Source organism: Ursus americanus, chromosome 5, assembly GCF_024610735.1.
Source record: "Ursus americanus isolate L20-20 chromosome 5, mUrsAme1.1.p, whole genome shotgun sequence".
Classification (NCBI taxonomy): domain Eukaryota; kingdom Metazoa; phylum Chordata; class Mammalia; order Carnivora; family Ursidae; genus Ursus; species Ursus americanus.
In genome coordinates this window covers 3,319,232-3,342,284 of record NC_142131.1, presented here as the reverse complement: position 1 = coordinate 3,342,284, position 23,053 = coordinate 3,319,232, and the positions used below count along the sequence as shown (strand labels likewise).

Here is a 23,053-nt window from a genome sequence, read left to right as displayed (position 1 = left end):
AAAGTATGGGAAGCCAGAACATGGGTTCTGGAGCCAGGAATGCTTAGGATGTAATTACAAACTGTTTGTGTGGCTGTGAGGAAACACCACTTCCTACTTCCACAAAATGGTCACTGAAAGTCTGCTTTGCACATATAATCTTTTTTCGCCCTGGGAAGTGAGAATAGGAAACAGTAAGGAGGATTTCAAGGAGATGCTGAGTTTCATAACTGGAACAATGTGGAGAAGCACAAAGAACTAGCTACACATAGAGAAAGAGACAGAGAAGATACAAAGGAGGACTCAAAAACATAAGTTCCAGAAATCTGTAGTTATCAGGGGATATGAATGAGTTTTTCTTATCTTTATTCTTCTAAATTTTCTGTAATGGAATTTTAACTAGAAAAACAAAACAAATTCTTAAAAATGTATCTGTGTAGAGATGGAAACAAAGGTAGCACCAAGCCGTATTTTCTCCAGAAAAAGTCACAGAAGAGATTAGTTGGACCATATATCCTTTCTACATCTCAGTAACTACCCGCTTCCAGAGGTCTGCTGCACATTTGAAAGATAAATCTAACCATAAACCAAAATAATTCAATTCTGACCATTATATCATGAGACACAGCAATATAATCCACTATAATCCACTTAATTTATAAGCTTCTTTTATTTGAAGTTCATTATTTTTTGTCAGCATAAAGTAAACTGAATACTTTCAGCATATCTGGGAAGGTACAATTATATTTTCCATATTTTGCGTACAGAGAAGGGTAACAATATTCTTTTGATTCTTCTGATTCAATCAGGGGTTTTGAATTCTTCAAGTAGTATTTATTAAGGACTTTTTTTAAAAAAGGATTATAAGAAGTGCTATATTTAGCATATACAGCTAAATTTAAAAGTTCGAAGCCTCAAACCATGAATTTATAAATAACCAGGATATAAGGTGGGCTTCAAGAGAGCCAAAGGTCAAAGAGGAAAAGAGGTCACTGCCTGGGGTAGGTAGGAGGGAGTCTGTAGGAAGTGACATCCAGAATGAGCTCTGAAGAGGAAGACCGACAGATGGGAAAATGAGAACACTTCAGAGATTCGAGATACAGTGTTCATAATTTAGAACCGTGAACGAATTCTGCTCAATGAACAATCAAGCATGGTAATACCACTGTGTTACATACCTCCAGTCCACATCTAAGTCTTCACTTACACTGGAGTCATCCTCAAGATTATTGTTTCCATCCAGCATGAAAGCTTCCGGCTGTGCAAATTCATTGGCAGGCTCATTTCCCTCATCACTGCTGCTTTCATTAACTTCATTGTACTGTAACCAAGGAATCTCGCCCTCTTCCAAGGATGTCTGTTCCCTAATACAAACATTTTGAGGGAAGAAAAAGCATTATTTTAAAACATAAACTTGTTCTCTAAAAAGAGTTCTATTTAGTGCAAATAGACTCCTTTATTCTTTGAGTTCTAAAGTCTTGGTACTTACGTGATTCTAAAAGTCTGATTTCTTTAACTGTAAAGTTATTTAAAAGGTAAGCAAATTTGTCATATGTAAGAAATAGCTCCCAATTACCTAAGAACCTATTTATTTGACATACAAATTACCTATGCTCCCACATTTCCTCTTCATGCAGAAGAAAAATAAGAAAAATTCATTCTAGACAATTTTAATTTTTAAACACTGCTTTTGAGGGTGCCTGCGTAGCTCAGTCAGTTAAGCATCTGACTGTTGATTTCATCTCAGGTATGATCTCAGGGTTGTGAGACTGAGCGCCGAATTGGGCTCCTCGTGGAACCTGCTTAAGATTCTCACCCCCCCCGCTGCTCCTACCCACACCCCACTCCTGTTCATGTATGCTCTCTAAATACATACATACATACATACATACATACATAAAAATAAACACTGCTCTTAAGTAGTTTCCCTTCACAGTTAAAATAAAGTCCAAATTCTTCAGCCTGGCCTACAAATCCCTACATTATACATGCTTTCTCCTTGGCCCTCTTCTCCAACTGTTACCTCTGACCACTCTTCCCTCTATTTACTATATTCCTATTACTCTTTCTACCTTTGGAACACATGGAAATCATTTCCACCTTGAAGCCATTTTCTCTACCTGAAATGTACTTTTACCAGATTTTTGCACAGCCATTCCCTCCTTGATATTCAGGTCAAAGTAAATGTCAGCTCCTCAGAAAGGCCTGTCTTAACCACTCATTTTAAGTAGCTGTCCAGTCACTTACCACATAACTCTGCTTATTTTCATTACAGAACTTACTTCTACTTATCATTTTCTTACTTACTGTTAGTCTTTCTCCCACTAGAAAATAAGCTCACAGGAACAGGGACAGACAAACCAACGGTACAGATAAAGAAAACAAGGAAGAGAAAAAAAGCATTTCAAAGCAACAGAAAAAATAATTATTCAATAAATGATATTAGGACAACTGAGTATTCACCTGGAGGGAAGGAGGTTAAATTTTGTCATTATTTACTCATTAACATATTTCAAATCTACATTTTAAAAATGCACGTGCACCTCACCACCATTTCTAAAACAATAAAAGTATTAGAAGAATCATGAAATTTTTACAAAAATCTGTGTCATTGTAACCATGATGTAAAACCTAGAAGCCACAGACAATATTGTTAAATTACACAACTTACACATTAAAGAAATGTCAAAACACCAGAAGTATGGACACAAAGATCAAATTGAGAAGAATTAATTATACTACATGAGAAAGAGAAGCCAAGGCCGCAATAACTGAACAAAAGGTACTTTAGGAATTTATAACAGAAAATTATACTGGTAGGATTTTCTTATTTATATTATTTATATTATACTTTTTTAACAGAAAATGCCATTTAGTATGTCAAAAGGAGATTGATTATTACAGCATAGTTTTGACAAAGATGAATTTTAGTGTGATTTTATGAAGAAAAATAATATTATATAATAACGTATTTCAAGAGCAGTTCTAATTAGAATTCTATTCATTCTAATGTGCAGATTTAACTTTGGGGATAAAAACATTTATGAAAGAGATGTAGATGATGCCTACATATACGAACCAAGACATTTTAAAGACACAGAAGTAGTAACACCTAAACCCATAAATGTTTCTTTAATCTCAGGTCCTAAGCAACACTTCAAAAATAACAGGTTTGTAAGATTCAGTATCTAATATCATCTCTCTAGTAAAATCAGAGAAATTAGCATAACAAAAAATGCTTAATTTGTTGAAGGTTTACTATCTAACATATAAAGATAATGGATATTTTCCTTTTATGCATTATAATTAGGTCCAATGAAAAATGAAACCCAAAGTGGATTTAAAATACAAAATCAAAAATCCTTAAGCAACAGTTTTTTGTTTATACCTTTATGAAAGCAGTCACCACACTGTTTTAAAAACTTTCCTGTGACTCACCTGTCTTCTCCCAGACTGGGAGTTTTCCAAAGGCATACAGTGCTGTCTGTCATCACTGTAGCTTCACCCCCTTGTAGCAAGTGCTTGGCACTCAATAGGTACTCTATTTGTGTTGCAAATGTTAACAATAAAGCCTTGAAAAACAATCTTTTAAAAAACAAATAATCTGGGGATTAAGCTGGAATAGCCCTTGGAAATTTCTGTTATTTCTAGTGTACTGGTACAAAAAATGCTTTTCTTTTTCCTATCATACAGACATCAAAATAACTCAGTCACTACACTCTGTACTCAGATATAGAACACAGAACTCAAATATACTGGTGAAAATGATTCAATATAAGAAATAAATATGTTTTTTTAATTCAAAGAAGAATAAACCTAAAATAAGAAATTATTCTGAATACAGATAATTTATAACACATCATTAATACTCTTTTACTATAAAAGGGATTCTTGGCTACATATTTTGCTTAAACATTTGATTCTGTCTTTAATGACTCATAATAATGTAGTCATAGAAATAGAAAATAAATAGTATATGGTATACACTTTCAGTATGTTACCTAAAGTTCACATCATTTCTTACCAGTTAACATAAAATTTACCAGGGTAGAAGAGTGGCACTGTGCTGGGCCAGAGTTGGCTTGATACTGTAACAAAAGGAACTTTGCTCTTTACCAAAAAAAAAAAAAAAAAAAAAAAGATTCTGAACAATAGGGTCAAAAGTATCTTTCATTTTGTGACCTAACAAAGAAACAAATATCCCTGTGGGAATGTAAGCATATAATGTAAGTTTAAACGCTTCAGAACTCTTGAATATATTCAAAGCAATATTTCAGTCTTTCTCTCTCCTTATACATACACATTTACACACACGCCAGACATACCATATGTAACACAGTCACAAAAATTTCGACCTTCAATGTCCTTTCTTCATTTTGGTAATTCAAAAATTAATAAAATGCCATTATCACGTTACACAGTAATTTATGAGGTTTAAAAAGACGAATTATCTAATCATGTCTCCAAACGGTCAATTCTAAAAAAGGATTCCAGTAGGTGGAAGATGTAGAAGCCTATGCCTACCACAACCACAACTAAAGTCACAGGTATTTCAACTGGGAAGGGAAATTGCCAAGTTGTCCTTTCCTTTTGAGCACTTCCAGCACAGCCTGGAGGAAGTGAATGCTGCTGCCATGAGAGGAAGCTGAGAATGCTTTAAAATGTATCCCCACAACCTATTCCCAGTAAAAATCCTAGAAGACCATCAGCATCATCGAATCTCTTGATGAAAAGGCTATGCTTTAACTCAAAGCTTCAGATAAATAGAGTGATGTTCCCTTTATGATATATGATTAAAAATCCCCATTCCTCAATAATAGAAACTAAATTTAATGACATGTGAATAGCAATATTAAAATTATCAAAATAATTTATAAGCCAATATGGAATATTTTAAAGAACTTCCAATTTTAGAATATGCTATTATATAACCATGCATCATAGAATTTTCTGAGAAATAAAGAAAATGAAAGGCAGATAAGACCTCTGAAAATACTAACTACTCTGATTTTACATTCTGAGCGGTTTCCTTTAGGTAACTGATCAGCAATTTGAGTATCCATTATTTGCAGCACAAAATTTAAACCTTTGGGTTAACGCCAACATTTTAAAGGGCTGAGGCTTTCATGAAATAATCTATATTATAAGAAACTTTATAAAATCCTGGACAGCATAATAAGCATTTCTAATTAACTGGTATTTAATTAACTGGTTTTCATTTTATAAGTCAAGACACATGTTAAGTAGTTGCTAAGCTTGAGGCATAAGCTCATTTTTAATAATTCTAATTGTATAGCAAATTTTTCAAGATTTCAAATCCCTATCTTGGAATTAAAGTACAAAGGGAAGTAACTAAAATTTGAATTAAAAGTCAAAAAAGCCTCAAAAGGAATTATAGCTTACAAAATCACTGGTACCCTGTTCTATGTCATCCAGTCACAAAGAAGGAACCCCAGCACCTAATTTGAAGAACTGTTTCTTTATTCTAATAAATTCAGTGTTAAAAGGAAAGGCAAAACATTAAATTTTCATTAAAACATTTTTAGAATATTTATGTAAAAAGTTTGTAAAGTCACCAAAACAGCAGGAAAAACTTAAAGAAAAATACACAAGTGTGATATACTAATTTAAATTCAAAAATACTAATTTTAAATGGACATGCAATACTGTCCAGCAATTATTCAATGTTTACCTAATAAGTTTGTTGTCTAGCTTTCTGAAAGCCTCTTTTCCACCTTTTCTTCTTTCCTTCAATTTCACAATTGTCCTATCCTCCCCACTCTCACTATCTAGTAACAACAAGAATAATGAAGTCACTAGAGACTATCTTTTCTTCCCACTAGAGAACCTACCTACACCTTCCCATTAGTTACAATGGAAGTCTCTGTTCCTAAAGGCCCTCTCCTTAGATGTGGATCGGAACCCTCCTCATCTTCTCAAGGACTTCACTTTATCTTTCCTCTAATTATTAGTCAGTTATTCTCCTCTGGAACATTCTATAAGCAAACAATCATGCTTCCAGTTTTTGGGGGTAAGGACATTTTCCTAGGCCCAACATCCATCTGTGGCTCCTTCCCTTTGTGAAGAATTAGGTATGGTGACTATCTCTACTCTCTCACCTTTAATTCCCTTTATTTTTTAATTTCCCCCCCCAAATGTAAAATATATACCATCTATTTAAATTATAAAGCATATTCTACTGAACATCCATAAACCCACCACCCAAACCAGGAACTAGAATATTATCACTGACTAGCACACACCTTGTACCCCGCACCTATCCTATCTCCTTGGCCTTGCCCTCCAGAGAAAAGTACTATCTGGATGCCACTGTCATTCCACTGTTTTTTAAAACAAGTTTTCACTAGTTTTGTATACTTAAACAAGATATTTAACTTCTGCTTGTTTTTAAGCTTTGTGAAACAGACATCATATACATTATTTTTCCAGAAACAGCTGTTTTCATTCAGCACTAAGATTCGTGTTTTTGCATGTAAGTGTGGCTCACGCATTCCCAATGCTGTCTAAAACTCCATGCATGAGTACACCACTAACTTTTCTCCACTGAATATTTGGGTAATATCCAATTTTATAGCTTTCATGAAAAATACTCTAACGAACACTCTTGTACACAACTCCTGGGCCACATGGGGAAGTTTCTCCAGAGTATACACTTAAAAAGTGATACAGCTGATAGTCTACCATGCAAATTGTAAAATTATTACATGATTTCAGTGCATGTGACCTCCTTCACACCTCAACAAGCATTCATATCCTCCAAAACACCTACCATTGTCAAATTTCTTAGTGTTTGCTAATCTGATGGGTAGATAAAAAAATGACACCACCTTCTGATCTTAATGTATACTCCCTTGATTACTAATGATCTACGAACCTTTTGATATTTTTACTCACCATTAATATTTCCTCTTTAGTGAATTATCTGCTCAATATTTTGAACATTTTGCCATTAGACTGTCAGTTTTTCTTCCTGATTTCTAGATCTTTATATCCCGCACATTAACAATTTATATTCTATAAATATATTCCACTAGTTTCTTTCCTTTTTATTTTCAGTTCCTCTTCTTTTTATGTCTTTGTGTCCTTTAATAATTTCCCATCGTATCATGCCCACCAAGACCTTTACCATGCACGATGGCTGCTGAAATGGTGCTATGAGCACGCTTGTCTTGCTCCTGATTTTAAGGGGCAATCATTATTGAAAATGATTTCTGATTTTTTTTTTGGTAGCTACCTTTTATCAGGTCAAGGAAATTCTGTTCTGATCCTAGTTTCTGAGTTTTTATCATGTTGAGGTACTGAACATTACTAAGTGATTTTTTCCCTATATCTATAGAATCTATCGTATGAATTTTCTCCTGTATTCTATTAATGTGGTGAATGACATTTACAGGTACTCTACATTAAAACACCTTTACATTTCTGGAATAAACTCAGATTTGTAATTGAGTTTTATCAAAAAATATATACTTACTAATTCAGATCTCTAATTCTGTTTGGGATTTTGACATGTATGTAATGAAAGACATAGGGTTTTTATTGTTTTTGTTTTAAGATTTTATCTATTTGATGCAGACAGACAGAGTACAAGCAGGGAGAGCAGGAGAGGAAGCAGCAGGCTCCTCACTGAACAAGGAGCCCAATGTGGGAATCGATCCCAGGACCCTGAGATTATGACCTGAGCCGAAGGCAGATGCTTAACCAACTGAGCCACCTAGGTGCCCCAATGAAAGACACAGGTTTATATTTTCCTTCACATACTCTTTTGGTATTAGGGTTATACTAGCCTTTTAGAATGATTTGGAGAAACAGCTCTTTTTCTGTTCTCTTGCAGAGTGGAGTGACATGATCCTTAAAAGTTAAGTTTAAGACAATTTAGCTCTAAACCATCTGGATTAGTTGTTTTCTCCACAGTAAGATTTTAAACTACTGATTACATATCTGTAATACTTATAATATTATTCAGACTTCCCATGAGTTTTGGTGAATTCTATTTTCCTGGGAATTTGTCAATTACTTCTAAGTTTTCAAATTTACTGGTACAAAGTTCACAGTATTGTTTTTACTCTATCCAATCCTTATTGTATTTATGGCTGTGTACACTTTTGTATTTCAGTTTTATTTATTTGTGCCTTGTCTTTATTTCCTTGTTCACTATCCAACTGGACTGTATATTTCTCTTAATCTTTTCAAAGTATTACCTTCTGATTTCCTTGATCCTTTCTATCATAACTGTTTTCTAACTTACTAAGTTTTGCTCTTATTTTTCATAATTCTATTTCCTTACTTTATTTTAATATTCCTTTTCTATTTTAAGTTAAATGCGTAGTTCTTCCATGTTCAGGTTTTCTTCTTTTCTAACTTAAGTATTTAGAAAGATAAATTTCCCTTTACCAATTTCACTGTATCCCTCAAATTTTAATTGTGGTGGTACTCTCATTATCGGTAAGTAGAGAGCAATTTAGATTTCAATTATAATTTCTTTTTTGTCCTACTGGTTATTTTGAAGGATGAACAATTTAAAATGTATGGATTTTTTAAACTTTTATATTTTTGTTATTTATTTCTAAGTTAACTGCATGGTGGTCAGAGAATATAGTCTGCAGTATACTGATTCTCTGAACTGTGTTAATCTCTGCTTTGCAGCCTAGTACATGCTCAGATTTTTGTTTGTGTAAGCCACAGGGTGGAGCGTTCATTAAACCATGCTGAAATAAGTTATTCAAATCTGCTAAAGATGATGAATTTTTTATACCCACGAACTACAGGTAATTGAGAAAGGTATTTAAAAATCTCCCCATATGACGGTAAATTTGTAAATATTCTCTAGCTTGGTTAAATTTTGATTTACATATTTTGAGTCTATTTTATTAGGTGCATTCAAGTTTAAAGCTGCTACATTTTACTGGTAAACTGGATTTTACTACTTACTGACCTCTCACTCTCTACAATAATGCTTTTTCATCTTTAAATCTATTTTGCTAATGTTAATTTAACTATTTCATTCTTGTTTTGTATTTGTCTGAAACATCATTGTCTATCCTTCTACTTTCAATCTGTCTGTATACCTAGGCTTTAAGTGTATCTTTCGTAAAAAGCATTTAACTTTAAAAAGATAAATCCAACTGATTTGGAGCTTTGACTTTTACAAGCAGAGATTAGGCAATTTGTATTTGTTACAGGACTCGTTCCATCTTACTTTTACCCCTCTGTTTTTCTCCCTTTTTAATGATTTTTTCCCCTTTATTTTTATTTGGATTGACTTTTAATATTCTTTTTCCATGTCTTAATTCCTTTTTTCCTCATCTACAGGTTTCTAGTATATATACTCTTATGGTGGTTATCCTTGAAATTTTACCATACAAATTTAACTTACATCAAAAGTTAACTCTGAACCCTCTCCCAAACAATACACTTCAACTTTGATCTTCCCCCTTTCAACTTAAAAACTATTGGTGTCCAGTGTTTTAGTTCTGTCCCCATCACCCCACACTTTTATTTTTTTTAAACGAATTACTGGGCTTTATTACTGTACGGTATCAATGGAAGTAACTGATGACTTCCAAAAACGTTTCTGTTCATACTCGTATATTTCTATATATAACTATAATCTGGAACATTTCCCTTCAACTTAAAAGTTAAATATTCAAGAGTCTACTTATCATCTACACTGCATGCGTAACTGGCACTTAAAACTTCCAAAAAGAGCTCTTACTTCCCATTCCTCTCCCCAGACCTTCCCATCTCAGTCAAGGACAGTAACAACTACCCAATGCTCAACCAAAAAACCCAGCCATAACTGATTCCTCACTCTCCCTCATCTCACAGTCAATCCCTTCTATTATTTATAACTCAGAAATACTCTCAAACCTGTTTACTTTTTTTAATCCTCACTACCATCCCCTCGTCCAACAGCCTAGCCCAACTTTCTTCTCTCTTTTGTACTTTGATACCTTTCTTATTCAATCTCCAGAGAGAGAGCAACTAGAGTGAATCTTTTAAGAAGCTGTGTCAGATCAATTAAGCAATTAACTCTCCACTTAAAATCTCCCTGCTCTATGAATAAATTCCAGATGCTATATATCCAGCATAGTTTGGTACCTGCCCACTTCATCTTCTATCACTCTTCTTTTCACTTATTCACTTCAACCCCACTACCTCCCTACATATCAAGCCCTTTCCTTTGCAACACCTCTGCTCTTACCTTTCCTTTTGCCCAGAAAGCTCTTCCTCAACCGCTAATTCTTATCTTTTAGATCCCAGCTCAAAAGTCAGATCCTGAGAGAAGTACTCCCTGGCCACTCTAATTAATGTAGGTCCCTATCAGTTACTTTCTATCATATGAGTGTTTTCTTTCCTTCACAGTAATCATCACAATTTGTTATTCACCAAGCGTGTATTTTGCTTAATACACCTGCCTCTCCCACCACAATGTAAGCTTCAAGCTGGAATCTTAGTTTGTCTTGCTCATTTAATTCCAGGATCCAGCACAATGCTTGGTACATATTAAATGCTCAATAAATATTTGTTGAATGAATAATTACCATCACAAATTACATATGAAAAAATTGATAATACTTAGTAAACTAAGTAACAGTGATTAAAGAAAATCAAACATAAAATCAGAAGAGGAAAAAACCACCATTTTCAATCACTGTCAAAACAATTGCAGTTGTAAATTTCTTTCTTTATAGATTTTCTAATATATTTTACTCCTTACGGAATTCATCTCAAGCTGGAAATTTATACCTTTTGAGAAGTACAGATTTTAATATTAGTCCAAGCTGAAAGTTATGAAAATATACCTAACAAATTAGATTCCATGAGAGACTAAAAATTAGAACCAACCAATTATTAGAAAAAAACATTTAAATTAACAGATACTGCCTCACAATAAAACACAAACCTAGGTTTCACAAGAAAATACTAACAACTTTTAAAAGAATAAGCTATTTAAGTAAAATATTTAAATAACCTTTAAAGGAATAAATAAGGTAAACATCAAAGGGCTTGGGAAAAAAAGCATACACATTGTTTTAGCAAAGCAAGTATCACACTACCCAGACAAAAAAAGAGACAATCTCACTTATGCATCTCTATGTAAAAATCCTATGTCAACTATTAGCCAACAGAATCCAGCAGCTCATTAAAACAACAAACCATGACTATGTGATCATGTTGTTTATTTCAAGAAGCCAGAGTTAACTATTAAGAAATCTAGTAACAAAATAATTCCTCATAATCATTAGGTCAAAGGTGAAAAATCACTACGATCATTTCCACTGATGCTAAAAAACTTTTAATAAAATTTGGTAAACATTCTTGCTAGAAACCTATAAAATAATAAGGGATATTTCCCTAGTGTGATTTAGGAAAAAGAAAAACTGTGTGTGTGTGTAAAATCAATCTAAAAGCCAGAATCATTCTTACTTGGGAAATATTAGAGCAAGGGATGTAAACCATGCCCCTGGATTATTTCCAGCCTGCCACATGTTTTTATAAATAAAATTTTGTTGGAAGACAGCCACACCTGTTCATTTACATATTGTCTATGGCTACTTTTACACTACAACATAGGAACTGAGTGCCTGCAATAGAGACTGGTGCACAAAGCTGAAAGTACTTACTATCCAGCCCTTCACAGTGTAAGTTTGACAACCCCTGTAACTAGAGCATTCCCATTAAAGTTAGGAAAAGACAAAGGTGTTTACCAGCAATCACCGATTTCAGAGGTATCATCGGATGCAATTAGACAGAAATATTAAAACTTCAACTTTTGTAACCTTCTCCATTTCTGTGGATAAATCACTGATTTCCCTCTTGAGGCTGTCCCTTTCCTTGCCATCACCACCACTGTAGAGCAACGGCAACTCTAATTCACTCGCACCTAACTCAATCAAAACAATCTTTCAAATGCCCAAGTTTTCTTTAACGTGAAGTGGAAATATACACTGAATCTCAAGAGAATATAATGAAATTACTAGAATTTTCAATCTAATTGTTCTTTGTAAAAATAATGAAAAAAATCAGTAGGATTTACTGGTCCTACATAAGGCTTGTACATGCAATTAACAGTATACACAACATCTGAATGTGATGGATACCACTGTCGGACAATACACATAAAAATAATAAATCTCACTGTTAAAACATACCCTTCTTGTAGAGACAATTCTTGGTTTTCTTCTTCAGGACCACTGCTATCACTCTGTAGTTCAGGTTCATTCTCATCTTTCCCTGGCAAAGTCTCCCAGCTTTCATCACTTGATGACTGATCTTTCTCTGTACCAGAAAACCGATGAGGCAAAGAGGCAGACCATTCTCCATCACTGCATTCTGAACTGCAAATTCAGAACAGAAATACAATAACTGTCACTATTTGTGCATTTGTCATTTGGAGGCATCACAGTATACAGTGGACGACTGATGTCCACATGCTTCATAGCTGTCAAGTCAATTTAAAAAATATTTTAAAAGTAAATACAGAAATAAATACATTCAACAGAAGGTAACTTTTTCAGATGAATAAAGCATATGGCAAGTTACAGAAATATCAATTTATTATTTTCTTCACTGAAGTAATTAATTCCATGGTGCTTAGATAAACATTATTTTTTAGGCCTATTTCTAAATAAAATTTTAAATATAATTTGGTAATCATAAATTAAATGCTTTCTGAAATAAATAATAATAGATTTATTACTCATCCAACCCGACTAAAACAACTTTCTAATTACATACTGACAACTGGGGACATTTCCTCTAAATAAATTTCCACTATTACCATGTTTTAAAAGCTTAACTATTTTTTCCTTCCTTTTTTACAAAAGACTTTATTTATCTATTTATTTATTTATTTATTTATTTTTAAAGGTTTTATTTATTTATTTGACACAGAGAGCAAGCATGACCAGGGGAGCAGTAAGCAGAGGGAGAAGCAGGCTCCCTGCCCAGCAGGGAGTCTGATGTGGTGTTTGATCCTAGGACCCTGGGATCATGACCTGAGCTGAAGGCAGACACTTAACAACTGAGCCACCTAGGCACCCCTACGAAAGACTTTAAAATGAAAGTAGATTTAAATTCATAAAAAGCTGCACGACTAATCTTTACTAAAGTTCTTCGGTAGAACTGTGAACACAAAATAAATTTCAGAGCAAGAGAATATATAGATTAGGAACCAAAAGGTGTGATAAAAGGGTTAATGAAGAACCTCAGAAAATGACTTTTGGTTATATTTAACTTTGGTTAATTTGGTTACATTTAACTACTCTTAAAGTACAGTTATCTTGTACTTATTAATGGTGAAAATAAATCTTAAATGCCCCTTCCAACCATATCAACCATTCTGGTCAAGAATCCCCTTAAAGATTTCCCTTTGTGCCTTGACTTTTGAGAAACAAAAAAGTAATAAACTTTAGTCTGTTTCTGAAAGAAGTGATAATTAGTAAGAAATAACTTTTCTTTATGGTGATGTATTACTCATGGTTATAGTAATGATATATTAACTAGACTAGTTAATGAGTTCCTCCTTCTATAGGCAGATGAACCTGAGAGATCAAGAAAGAAAGAGTAGCACTAATGTAAGCTCTCAGAAGTCAGAAGTAAAAAAATAAAATCAACTTCCAATCTTCAGTAAATGATGGGTAGCAGGGCACAAACATTCCGGAGAAGGAATGATATATAGCTCTGGTATAGCAAGTAAAATGTGTTCCTTCAGTTGGATAGGACCTCAATTGCTTTTATTTTGTAAAATTTTCTGTAACCCAAAAAATAATCTAAGATCAAGTAAATCATTTCTAGATTTGTGTCAGTGTAAAAATCTAACACAGAAAATAGTTTTAAAAGACTTCTTGAACTAAGTTTCCTTGACTATGAAGCCTCTCAAATTTAAAGCTGTATTATCAGCTCAAATTTTGGTATGTCATTAACAATTAAGCTAAGCTTTCTTAATTAATTTGTGGCAACTTTACTTATTTAAAAGAAAACCTCATCTTTTAAACACTTTATGATCCTGTCTAGAAAAAGAATACCTAAAAACCTCTGAATTTTTTTAACTTAATGAAATAATTGATGGACTATCTCCAAATTTTAATTTAAAAAGAATGACTGTGATCAATAGTCAATATATTTAAGAAGCCTATGTCACAGATTGGTAAATTCAGCCTGTCGGCCAAATTTGGCCCTTCTACCTGTTTTTCTTATGGTCTCTGGATTAAATGTGTTTTTTTTTTTTCTTTTTACAAGTTTATCTTTGATTCTGCCTCTTAGTCAGCAAAATCTAAAATATATACTATCTGGCCGTTTAGGAAAAAAAAAATCTGCAGCTTCTGCCCTGTATCATTATTACTCATTATATATAATCCTCACCCCTAAGTAGGTAACTTTTAAATATATAACCCTAGCCCTGACCACTAAGCTCTCCAGACAGTTTTAGATTTTCACCCTCCTTTTCAAAGTTATAAAACAAAACTTATCTCACAGATAAGTGTCTTCTTGATTTTCTATCTGCTAATGGTATTTCCCTGCTCTCAAGCTGAAAATCACGTGTCTTTGACGCTCACAAACTCCTATGTTTGAGTCCTTTTTACTTTCCATTCTTTCTGTAAAATATCTCCTTTTTCTCCATTTCTCCTAAAAACCCTGGCTCCAGTATTTTTCTCCAAATCTAGACCTACACAGTCAATTATTAATTGGTGTCCTAAATTTAATCTCACTCCCTCAACTCACTTAAAAGATACATTTTAAATATCACTGTGGCTTCAATTTTATCAAATAGTACATACATAATATTATTCCAAAATCCTTCACTTTACTAAAGCAGTGTTTCACAAAATTAAGGCAGTTGCCTACTGCCCTCACAATTTTTGCTGCAGTCATACATTAATGCTGTATCTTAAGGTACCACAGTTGAGGACACAGGTTCCGGAGTCAGTCTGCGTGGATTTGAACCCACGTATTAGTTGTGAAAAAGTTACTTAACCCTTCTGTGCCTTTATCACCTCACACATCAGGTGAATTCAGTAACAGTACCCAGTAACTCACTGGTTCGTATGAGAAATAAATAAATTAACACATACAAAACATTTTAACAGTGCCTGGTAAATAGTAAGCCATCAGTAACTGTTAGCCAATCTTTTTTTAGCAACTTTTTTTTTTTTAACTTAAATACTATATTTCGTTTTCAGGTTTATGGAGCTGTTTAAGTGAATACTATAGATAAAATGTTTAGAACAATTTTTGGAAAATGGTAAACATTTAGTGAAGGTGATAGTTACTTTATTATATAAGCTGTCTGCTTAGATATTTCAACTGGATTTCCAACCAGCACACCACCATTTTGCTCTTTACTGAAGAAAATCTACTCTGAACCCTTGGTTTGTCTTATTGAATGTCAAGATCAGCCTCCTGGTCACCCAGTCCGCTTTAGTCTTAGTCTCTCTCTATACCAGGGGTCAGCAAACTATGCCCTGACCCATGAGCCAAATCTAGCCACATGTTTTTTTTGTTTTGTTTTGTTTTTTAAGATTTTATTTATTTGACAGAGAGAGAGAGCCAGCAAGAGAGGGAACACAAGCAGGGGGAGTGGGAGAGGAAGAAGCAGGCTCCCAGTGGAGGAGCCCGATGTGGGGCTCGATCCTAGGACCCTGGAATCACGTCCTGAGCCAAAGGCAGATAACGACTGAGCCACCCAGGCGCCGCAACCTGTTTGTTCTTTAACGGCCTGGAAGCAAAGAATATCTTTTGCTTTTTGGTTGTTTTGGGCTTTTGGGTTTTTTTATTTTTATTTTTAAGTGGTTGTATAAGTACCAACATAATATCCTTGATTTTGCTTTTTAGTCCACAAAGTCTAAAATATTTACTATCTGGTCACCCTTTTTAAAAAGTCTGCAGACCTTTGAGGTTCAGAGAAGACATAGCAAAGAGAAACCGAACATAGGTCAATGGAAGAGAAGTCATAGAACAGGAAAGGGTGAACAAACTGCTCAACAGAGGTACTAAAAAAAAAAAAGAAAAAAAAAGGGTACCAAGAAAAGTCAACTGGATGTGAGAAAGAAGAGGTCACCGTTAATATTAGAGAATATAGAAATAATACTGGGAATTCAATTTCAAGGCATTTAAAAGTGCGGAGTGCAGAAACACTGGGTATAGAATATTTATTCTGAAAATTCAGCAGTGGAAGAGAAAACAAACAGGCAAGTGGTTAAAGGAACCCTCAGGATTTAGAAAAGTTACAGAATGAGGTGGAGGGAAGGAACTTTGGTGTCAGAATAATAAACTCAGGTGTCACATATGACTACAGATACAGAATGAGACTAGTCACCTCTCTTCATTGAAGAAAAAATTAAAAGCAGCAAAGGATACTAATATGTTACAATACAGAGAAAAGGAAAACAAGAAAGTTCAGATTTAATTATTTTACTGTGTCCAGGAAAGCAAGAAACAAAGTTATCTACTAAGAGCAACAGGCGTGTATGGAACAAAAGCAGAAAGAGAAAAGATTTAAAAATAACTTTTCAAATAGAATAAGCAACAGAACAAATAGGACACAAAACTATCACTGAACAGCGAGGACCCATTTGTTCTTGAATATAAAAACAAATGAGTTAAACATTTTAAATTCTCAAAACAAAAACTAAGTACCACTTTGATTTTCGTATGGTCTTTCATTAGTATTGTCTCCCATTAGCATTTAGCGTAATATACAAAAGCAGACAACTGTAACTTGAATGTTACATTTTACACATTCAATTGTGAACCAAAAACACTTTTTTCACATACAGAATAAAATTACATGTGATTTCTAGACAAATAAGATAATTGTGTAGTATGAATCTTAGATAGAAATAAGATACAGAAGTAAAAGCATCCATAAGCAATCTTATGCCTTAAATTCCCCAAAGAACTGGTCTGTTAGTTTTCCCTGGCATTTATCACATCCATAAAAACTGAAGTATATAGGAGCCTAGAGAAAAGTGAAATTTTGGATAATTTTGTTATCTGACTAGCTGAGGACTGAAAACACGTTTTGAATTTTATTGAAAATACTCTGGATGGAAGCTATGTTAAGACATATCATTTTCAGAGAGTATACTGCACTTTCAGACAGTATACCGAACATAATCTAAGCAGTCTGGGACATTTTACCATTAACAATGAACTATGTAGTAATACAGTGATACAAATGGAAGTTGTTCAAATCTATTAAGACTGCTTAATTCAGTAAATAAGGTCCAGATGGTTCTGAATTGTGCCTGCCTTTTACAACTTTCCAGTCTTTTCCCTAAACATCAGAATATTGTCATCTGTAACTCCCTAACATGCCTGAGGAACAAAGCTCTTTATCTCTAATTTACTCCTTCTAAACTTTTATGAACTTGGAAATAAGATAAAAAGGTTTGCTAAAATGTTACAGCATATGCTTTAGGATCTTTGCTGGCTGCTCATAGATGCTTTATGTGTTGGGATACAGGGGTATCAGAGGAACTCCTTCTGCAAGGAGCTTACCTCATAATAATTAGCATTATGTTTTATCTTCCTCATAAGGCTGGTGAACACCAAGGGGACAGGGATCATTATTCGCATTGACAGACTACGTGGCAGAAAGTCTGACACTGAGGAAGATTTCAATACATCCTTTTTGAATAGAACACACTGAAATCAACTAAATAGCTGATATTCCTTTCATTTTCCCAACATCATCAACAACAAAAACATTGTCCTGACATTTTTATCTTAGGTAAGGATTTTTTGTGTTTGTTTGTTTGTTTTTAACTTTTTAAGCAATGTCAAGGCTTAGAGACAGAAAAACTTTGAAGGAAACCTCAAGTGCTCTAAGAAATGGTCAGTGGATAGCATGCCTCTTCCCTCACTTAGACCCAAGGTTAAAATGTGCTGGCATGGTTAAAAGTTCTTTTAAACTCAAGATCTAGTCATCAAACAGTTATTAAAGTTCTCCGGGTATATTTCCAAAGAGCTGGATGTTAACCTTAGCTCTTTGGTCTAATTCCAAGTCTGGTAATTACATACTGCCTATTAAAATCCCCTCACAATTCTAATTTAATAAGGTGGTGTTCAGTTCCTGTCAAACAGCTCAGAGCAATTCTACCAGCTGCAATGCTTATTCCATAGAGTGTAATGTTTCAGATATGATTAAGTGATCATTTAAAAGTTTTCAGGAAGGAAATGGATCACGCATTCAAATACTTTTCACTTTTAAAGAATATAAGAACTATGTATTTTTTTTTGAACTGTATTTTTAGAAAGTGGCCAAAATTCCTATTACAAAAAATGTCACAGTGATTTCAGTTAAGTTCTGGATAAGAGGGCTCTATTTGTAGCTATTATAATACAAGTGTGACAAGAAAAATTTTCAAGTACAGCATCTTTAAGTTTTACAAAGCAAAGAAAACTCAAAAAGAATCTCAAAGGCTCAAGGCAAAGGGTATTTATACTTTCTTTCTCAAGACACTTACTGTACAATCACTTTGTTTCCCCATTTCTCCAATCTCCTATTATCAGAACTCAGCAGGACTACAGCAAAACATCAAGCAGATGAGCAGGTGGCAAAATGAAACTAAGTAGGAATGTATGGTTATTAAATTTCAACCTTATTCTAACAGCATATTAGGAGACATTCTGGCAACTATGATCCATTGCAGGGAGTTGAGGGCAGAGGAACTGGAAACAGCATAGAAAAAGAATTACTTCTGACTCTGTCCAGACTACTGCAATCTGGTCCTAAACCTATGTCAAGGCTTACAGATACAAAAGTGAGTGGAACCCAAGGTAAAACCGTTGTTCTTAGAGAACTTATTCTGTGATGGTAGTCTTAAACAAACAAAAAAACCCCCTAAGTATTTCTGGCATTTCAATGTGTCTTAAAGATCGCTCCAAAATTAGTTCCATCTTTTAAGCACAACCCAGCTTCAGGTTCTGTAAATCAATATATTACTAAAAGGTCAAAGAAAAAGAAGTTTCTATTAATTGTTTTCTTCCTCTGTACATTCTACTTGTAAAAAATCTATCATTATTTAGAATACTGACATATCACTTAAGGAAACAAATTATAATTAAACATACTAAGACATATAACCATTCAAAGTCCAGTCATTCTAGGCAAATAAAACACTAATACTATTGTCACACACAATTTAAACCAAGAGCCAAGAAAACTACTTTTGAGGTTGATAAACAATGCAAAAGTTTCATCAATTTTATTGGATGACATTAGGCCTGATTATAAAAAGCAAAAAAAAAAGAAAAAAAGAAAAAAAGAAAAAGAGATTTTCATTTTTGATTAGCGTGTCTCCAAAGATGAAGGAGGCATGGCCAACTTAAATTATTTCCTTCAAGAAAGCAAAAATGTAATGGGGTAAAAATGCAACATTCTTATACTTTAAAAAAGATAAATTATCTAAGACAATAAGTTGATGTTATTATTATTTAATAGTAACTTAGAGGTATAGTAAAGGTTCACAATCCAATCCAAAAATCTTAGGGCTGAGTATGTTTTGAAATTCAGATTTTTCCCCTGAGATTTAGAAATACTACTTTAACAATTCCCAGTGGGGTCCAAGCCAAAAACTCAGTAATCAAACACTTTCATATTGCTACAGTAAAATGTTAGGAATGCTTCAAAAAAAAAGGCCTCATGTTAGTTCAGATCCAAATCTGCATCAAGTAAGTTAACACCAATTCAGGTTTTGCTGTCAATTTCCATTTTAAGAAATCTGTGGATTTTCCATAAAAGACTGTGAAACTAAACTAAAAAAAAGAAATAAGTTAGACCAAAGTTCTTAACTAATTTTACCCTTAAGCTTAAAAAACAGGTTATATAAATACTGTCTGCTAACTCTTGAAGTTTCTTGTATTTCAACTGTTTCTACAAATTACTTACATTGTATTATAGAAGCTTTATCCATATGTCCAAAGAAAACAAATATATTTTATTAATTTTATGACATGAAATAAAATATATAATATGTATTCATATTTAAAAGGAAATTTTTCTTCCTTTGTAGTAATTTCTAGTTTAAAAAAAAAGGTAACCATTATTTCTGCAAGTTAGTAAAGATCTTGAAACTGTACTGTAACTGAGCAAGGTCGGTTTCAACTGGCTCAAAAGGATATGTGACAGTCTGGACTCGGGTAATGAAAAATCAGAGGTTGGACAAAGAAATTTTCCATTTTTCTCTTCTTTCTATGGTCTTACATTTTGAGGGTAAGGCGGGGGGGAAGATTCTATACACAAGGAACCAGAACCAGAATGCTTATTCTAAGAAAAGTTGTGGAGTACCTCGGTGCCTTAGTCGGTTAAGTGTCTGACTCCTGAATTTGGTTCAGGTCATGATCTCAGCGTTTTAAGATTAAGCCCCAAGTCTGGCTCTGCGCTGGGCATGGAGCCTGCTTAAGATTCTTTCCCCCTCTCCCTCTGCCCTTCCCCACCCCTCTCACGCTCTCATGCTCTGTCTCTCTCTTTCTCCCTCTTTAAAAAAAAAAAAGAAAAGTTGTACGTTCTCTTAAGAATATCCACTTGGATTAGGCTATAAGTAAATATGCAATTACAGCTCCAAAATTTACTAGCTTTGTTACTTTGGGAAGTTAACTCTCCTGTGCTTCAGTTTCCGGGTCTATAGATGGGGGAAATAATAATATATACCACATTGAGCTATGACCAAAAATCAAATGCTACATAAAAATAGGTAAAAGTAAGCCTAAGAATAAAAAGAGCAAAAAGAACAGAGAAACAGGTGATATTAATAAATATTGGCAAAGTTAATACAACATTATCAAATTTTCTGTAATCTTAATCACTTTTTAAGCCCCAGATGGATTAACATACAATTTTTTAAAAAATACAATGGACGTTTACCTTGCATTTTATTAAATGAAATATTATGAATTTAAATAATTAGTATCTCTATCCTTTTGTAATAGCTAATTATCATTATCTGAACTTAGAATTTCTATAAACTCCTGAAATGCCCCAAAGAAAGTTTCTGTAAATAACTAACCAGTAGTTAGCATGTGTGGTCAGCACTCAGAAAACAAGAACATTTGATCAGTCAAAATACCTAATTCCCTGACCATGTCAGAGCGCCCATCCATCAAACATTACGGTTAGTAGAAATAAACCACCTTGCTTACTACACAATCTGACAAAGCACGAAATCTTACCTATCTTCATCCTTGTCATACAGTTGGTAATAATCTCCACAGCCATTCCAAAAGGCGTTCTCTACCACTTCTTGCCTTCCTGCTGTGGCTCCACTCTCCGCTGTTATTTGGTTATGTTCTGTTTCCCTATGCGTAACTCTTGAGTAAGGTGGATCCAAGAACATGCAGTCATGTTCCCCATCGTAGTCGTCACATTTTATTAAGAGGTCATCTGACCCATTTTCCTCAACTTCCAAAGCCTCCCTCCATCTCTGAACACTTCTTTGTTTAGCCTCATGCCTGTTAAAACCTGTTTCTTGGTCCACCTGGCTTGAACTTATCAGTTTTCTAACTTTGGGCCTCACTACCTGTTCAGGAAAATTTCCCTGGTTCTTGTCCTTACCACTAGTATTTTGTTCACTGCAGATATGCCCGGGAGCACACACTGCATCTTCAGCTGCATTTTCTCTCTGACTCTCCTGGCTAGTATCATTTTGTTGTTTCTTTCTAACAACTTCATCTTCAGAAGAGGACCTCTGAAATTCCTGATTGTTCTGACTGACAAACTCAGTATCACCAGTAGAACTTTTGACTAAATGTGCTGAATCTAATTCTTCAAATTCATCTCTTATTTCACAGTTAAAAGAGGGAACTGGTGGTGAAAGACCAGTATACGCCTCTACCTCTCCATTTGCCAACTCAAATACTGTGTTGCCCAATGCTTCCTGATATCCACCACCTTCCACAACTTCTGCAGAAAGCTGAAGACGGTCATTGGTCTCTCCATGTGTGCCATCTGGATTGTAAGAGTCAGTCTGAACCAATGAAATTCCATTTTGTACACTTGAAGCACTGCAAGCTTCTGTAGTATATTCTCCCTCAGAGTGATTATGAAGATCTGTACTGCCTCCTAGAGTCTCCCTGCCCTCCTCGCTAGGATGTACTGCAGCAAAGGATGGACTGCTCTCAGTGGTTTGATTCAATGTTGTATCACAAATGGGAATTTCTGTTTCACTTTTGTCAAATAAAGTGTCATTGGATAAAGAAGAATGAACTTGATCCGATGGACTGGAACCTTCATAGAGAACAAAGAAAACATATTTGGAGACATCAGATATAATTTTATTTAATAATGACTATTTAAGTAGAAATTATGCCACTTATTATGCACTTGAATACAAGTGAATTTCTGCGCCAGGTACTTCTATGCTCCCTCACTTAACTGTGAGAGCACACTGGTTACCCTATGAATTCATTTATGCCATTGTATAGCCCCTCAATATCCTCTCCCTCAAATGTCTTTTGGAGGTTTTTCACCTAAATCCTGAGACCTAAAACATTCTGTAAAAGACATTAAAAGGAGAGGCATAAGTCAAGTCACAGGGTAACCAATCTGCTCTCCCAGTTATTAGGGTGCACAATTCAAACTTAACTTCTTTTATTATGGGCAGGTAAAAACACTTCAACAGTATTTTTGACATAAAAGAACAGGTTATAGATCTAACAGAAATGAAACTCTACTGTGTTTGATGTCAATTCAGAAGATTATATCTCAGTCTCCAGATATTATTAGATTTGTCCCCAAAATGGATATTTTATAATACATCTATAATAATGAGTTAACTTTAGATATGTTATACCTATGACTGCAAAACAACAAAAAAGTCAACAAGTTGAATCTCTTTGCCATGGTTTGTCATAATCTTGATACAAGAATAAAATCATATCTATTCTATAAATCACTTTAAGCTTGACTATTTTTTATTACTACTAACGTAATAATAAAAAATGAAGACATCTGAGTTTTATTGGAAGATGTCTTGTTAGAACAAAAATTTATAAATTATAAAAAATAAAGCACAGTCTTGTCATACCACAGAAAGGCTTCTTTAACAGA

General features: G+C 34.0%; 1 protein-coding gene across 3 annotated transcripts in view; it reads right to left on the bottom strand.

Moving 5' to 3' along the window:
- Positions 1-23,053, bottom strand: part of PJA2 (praja ring finger ubiquitin ligase 2) — an 81,460-nt gene that overhangs the window by 22,398 nt on the left and 36,009 nt on the right. For all 3 annotated transcript variants that reach the window (XM_045808259.2, XM_045808258.2, XM_087861933.1), the window contains 3 exons: positions 21,178-22,231; positions 12,156-12,341; positions 1,158-1,343 (listed from right to left, as the gene is read on the bottom strand). In XM_045808259.2, the coding sequence (XP_045664215.1) occupies positions 1,158-1,343; positions 12,156-12,341; positions 21,178-22,231 (1,426 nt within the window). The remainder of the gene's footprint in view (positions 1-1,157; positions 1,344-12,155; positions 12,342-21,177; positions 22,232-23,053) is intronic.